Genomic DNA, 3,793 nt, shown 5'->3' on the forward strand with positions numbered 1-3,793 from the left:
GCCATAACCCGACCCGGCCCCTGCCTGCTGTGCGCCCTGTTGCCTTCCGGCGGTCGGGAGCGACGGTTGCGTTCACTATATTTCACCCTCTCCCCCTAAAAATACAAAAATACTGTTTCTTTTAGGCTGAATGAGACTCAGTTTGTCCTCCTATCTTTTTATTTCTTTTTTTGTTTTTCAGTTGTGGAAGTGACTGAAGGCAACACGACCACAGTAAGTCCCTGTACCCCTCTTCCTCGGTAGCTGCCCTTGCCGTCACTCCTCTGTCTTTCAGCCTCTCCTTGTGTCTGTGTGTGTCCGTGTCCGTCCGCCGTCCCGCCCAAAGGAGGAGAGAAAAGGGGGGGGGGGGGGGGAAGGGTGGCTTTGGGGAGGGGGAAGTAGAAGGGTCGCTTTTCTGCCTGAAAGTCACCCTAGGGTGTGAAAGCAAAACCAATGTAGGAGTGTGTTGCAAGTGCGAGTAAGCCAGATAGAGGTTTGGCTGCTGAAGGTCGGGATAGTCACCTTGTTGCTGGTGACAGGTGCCTCCAGGCAGAGCTACCCATGGCTGCCAAACCCTTTACTGCATCCCTCATGAAGTTGGAAGCCCTGACCAGAGGCATTTGGGACCCAAAACACCAGAGGCAGTTCTTCAGATGGGTTTGTTTTTTAAAGTAGTGACACTTGGCATTGCCTCGAGTGTGAGTGGGCACGAAGGTGGTTTGCCCAGTGGCTTTGTCGCTTCACTCCAGGCTGGCAATGCAATGTGGCATTGCAAGATGGCTCTGTACCAGCTGCGGGCTATACATGTGTCTTTGATCTGTGTTGGATTTGTTAATCACCAAAGCAGTAAAATTAGAAATTTACTTAATTAACATAATCTGATCTGTTGCACTTTATCAAGAGAATTGTTATTTTTTAGAAGCAGCACTGAAATCAGTGGGGTTGGAAAAGAGATTGCAATGTTCTGCTCACATTGCATATGCCAGTAGCAATCTATGCCTTGGCTGGAGACAGGTAGCACAGATATTTTGAAATGTGTAAATACAATCAGGAGGACGGAGGAGGAATTATTTGGGAATAGCTAGAAGACACTGCACCCAAATGGTAAACTATATATACATAAATAATAAGGAGAGGACAGACTTTTTTGCTTGCTATTGAAACAGACAAAACCTGGTTGTTCATGCCTTTGAAAGTCTGAGTTTCCTTGTTGTCATATTTGTATTAGTGGACATTCTCATGTTTGAAACCTGGATGGAGCAGGTTACTTGTATTTTAGATATATAATATCAAATAGAATATTGCAGTTAGCAAGATCTCTAAGGCTGTCAACAAAAATAAGTTTAAGGTGTGACAGTAGGTGTGATGGAAGCTCTCTTCTTCTTTTCAAGTGCCAGACTACTGGTCTTTGCCCAGAGACCTGAAGAGAAGAGCTTGCAAGCATGCCCTGAAGTTGTTTTAACAGAACAAGGGGAGAGTGTGCACACCAACACAGCACACACAGTGGATTGCTATACTTTGCACTCAGTCAGTTTCAAAGGGGATGTAAATTGTAATCGCAAAGTCCCAATACATTAACTAAAGCTTGAAGTAAAAAAGGTATGCATTGCAGTAGCAGAGTCCTTTAGAAAAATAATTCTTCCTGGCCCACTGGAGAAGCATGAAGAAGATTTTGATATTTCTGCTATATAATATCCTAGCATTAATCTAGGATCCATCAGTGCCCCTAGATGAAGAAAATTTTTTAAAAAATGGTGTAAATTGACCAACCAAAGGGCTGATATGTTTCTCAGTATATCCTCTGTTCACTCCATTTATCCTACCAACTCTACATCGCTTTTCTGAATCCATCTTTCTATTCTCATCTTGCTATGTGTCCTTGCTTTTATCAGTATTGAAGGAAGTGTTTGACGTGAACCAGATGAATGAATCCCAGAGAAATCTGGATTTCATCAGCATACTGAGAATGTAGAGCCCCTATATTCCCTCTTAGTTCTCTAACAGAAGAGTTAGTAATAACTGAGTGGGTTAACAATATGAAAGTCCTCAGTAGTTGGAAATATTGCCAAAAACTGTACACTGAAATTTATCTCAAGAAAAATTTTATATTGATGTAGCATTCTGAATCTTTATTCATTTCCAGGATGGAATTACAGTCAAAGTACAGTCTGAAGACAGACTGGCAAGAATCAAGACCAGATACCCTGGCTTCCCAGAAAATTTAGCAATTAATAGAAAATTAGATATACTGCCCTATATTTTATAGTCATAGTAACTTTTTTGTTTTTGTAAAACCGGCTGTTCTACTTGTAGGGGGAGGAATCTTACTTAAAAATTGACAGTATTCTCTCTCTTTGAGGTACCAAGGTGCTTGAACTACAAATAACTTGCCTGTTTCCATTTTGCCATTGCTAGACAAGAAAGACACAAATCCATGGCATAAAATAGTTCTGACAGTTCAACTGGATGCCGGTGTCCCATGCACACTTGCAGAAAATGTCGTGCTTTTCTATTCCAAGGTTTTCAGGCACAGAACCTGACAGTTCAGTCTAAGTCAGTCAGCTCTTTTCTTAGAAGTAACATTGCATTCCACCCAGGGTTTCTTTTTAAACTTTCTTGTGCCTGCACTATTTGAGGCTGGCGGTTGGTGTTCAAAATCTGGTTTTAATCTTAATTTGACCAAGGGAAACTTCTGAAATATTTTGAAGAAAAAAATAGCTCAGCTTCATTGTCTTTTCTGTCCATTCAGCTGCAGTTTGGGATAGCTCTTGCTTCTACTCATAAATCCTAAAAAAAAAAAAAGTGCACATGTAGATAGATTTCCTATTCCTAACATATCTACATTTAGAAAACAAATTTCTCAAGTTCTTCCCACATATACCTTCTACATCTCTTTGCATGTTACTTTTAATAAAACGTGAATGTTAGATGTCACCGCTTCGTAGTTATCCAGAAAAGATTATAAAATGATCTCCTAAAGGAATTGTTCAGGGAATTAAACTGGATAAAATAATGGTGTATTTAAAAAAACAAAACAAAAAAAAAAAAAAACCCTACACAAAAAAACACCACAGGGCTTTCTTAAATTTAACTTCTGCTCAGAATTTTCCCTGTTGGTGATTTGTAATCTAGCAAGCCCCTGCATGTTCCCCTGCATGGTCCACAACATGTATCTGCTATTCTGCAACACTCTCTTATTCCCAGAAAAAATGTGTTTTAAAGCTTTTGGCTAAAGGGCCACTACAATTTCAAGGCATAGTGGTTCGAAAGAGTACTGCAATAAATGGAATTCAGGTGACTATGCGAACTTCACACTGATTGTGAACTAGTTTACGTTTAGTAAAACATATACAGGAATTTACCAAATGGTTCCCTATGCCCCTTGTATTAGATATACACAGCCTATGGAGAAAAGAAGTGCTTGGTGTATCTATATATAAGCAAGTTGAATAATGCAGATATGATCCCCTTACATCTGTGCAATACTGGTCAACATCTTGTGGGCTTGAAAAATATTTCTCGAATCACAGGTGCAGGCAGAGGTCTAAACTATGCCTGATCATTATATGCTTTGAATTGTTTCCTAGATTGAAGGGAAAATTATAGAGGATGCTGAAACACCAACTCCTCCAAACCCCTCTGGCCAGTGTCCCATCTGTCGCTGGAACCTGAAGCATAAATACGATTATGTGGTAAGTTTAATGAAGGAGAGTTCCCCCATCCTCATAGCTAGGTAAATATTGCTCTCAGATCTACATACTGCACAACCTGCCACTCTCATCTTTTGCTGGGTGTAGTAAAGATAGTTAACTCC

The 3,793-nt window shown here is 40.5% G+C and overlaps 1 protein-coding gene across 1 annotated transcript in view; it reads left to right on the top strand.

Moving 5' to 3' along the window:
• The window catches only part of MRPS18A (mitochondrial ribosomal protein S18A), a 21,727-nt gene that overhangs the window by 132 nt on the left and 17,802 nt on the right, over positions 1–3,793 (top strand). The window contains exons 2-3 of the mRNA XM_010293432.1: positions 180–213; positions 3,567–3,671. Coding sequence (XP_010291734.1) covers positions 180–213; positions 3,567–3,671 — 139 coding nt within the window. The remainder of the gene's footprint in view (positions 1–179; positions 214–3,566; positions 3,672–3,793) is intronic.

Source organism: Phaethon lepturus, unplaced genomic scaffold (genome assembly GCF_000687285.1).
Source record: "Phaethon lepturus isolate BGI_N335 unplaced genomic scaffold, ASM68728v1 scaffold9098, whole genome shotgun sequence".
Taxonomy (NCBI): Eukaryota; Metazoa; Chordata; class Aves; order Phaethontiformes; family Phaethontidae; genus Phaethon; species Phaethon lepturus.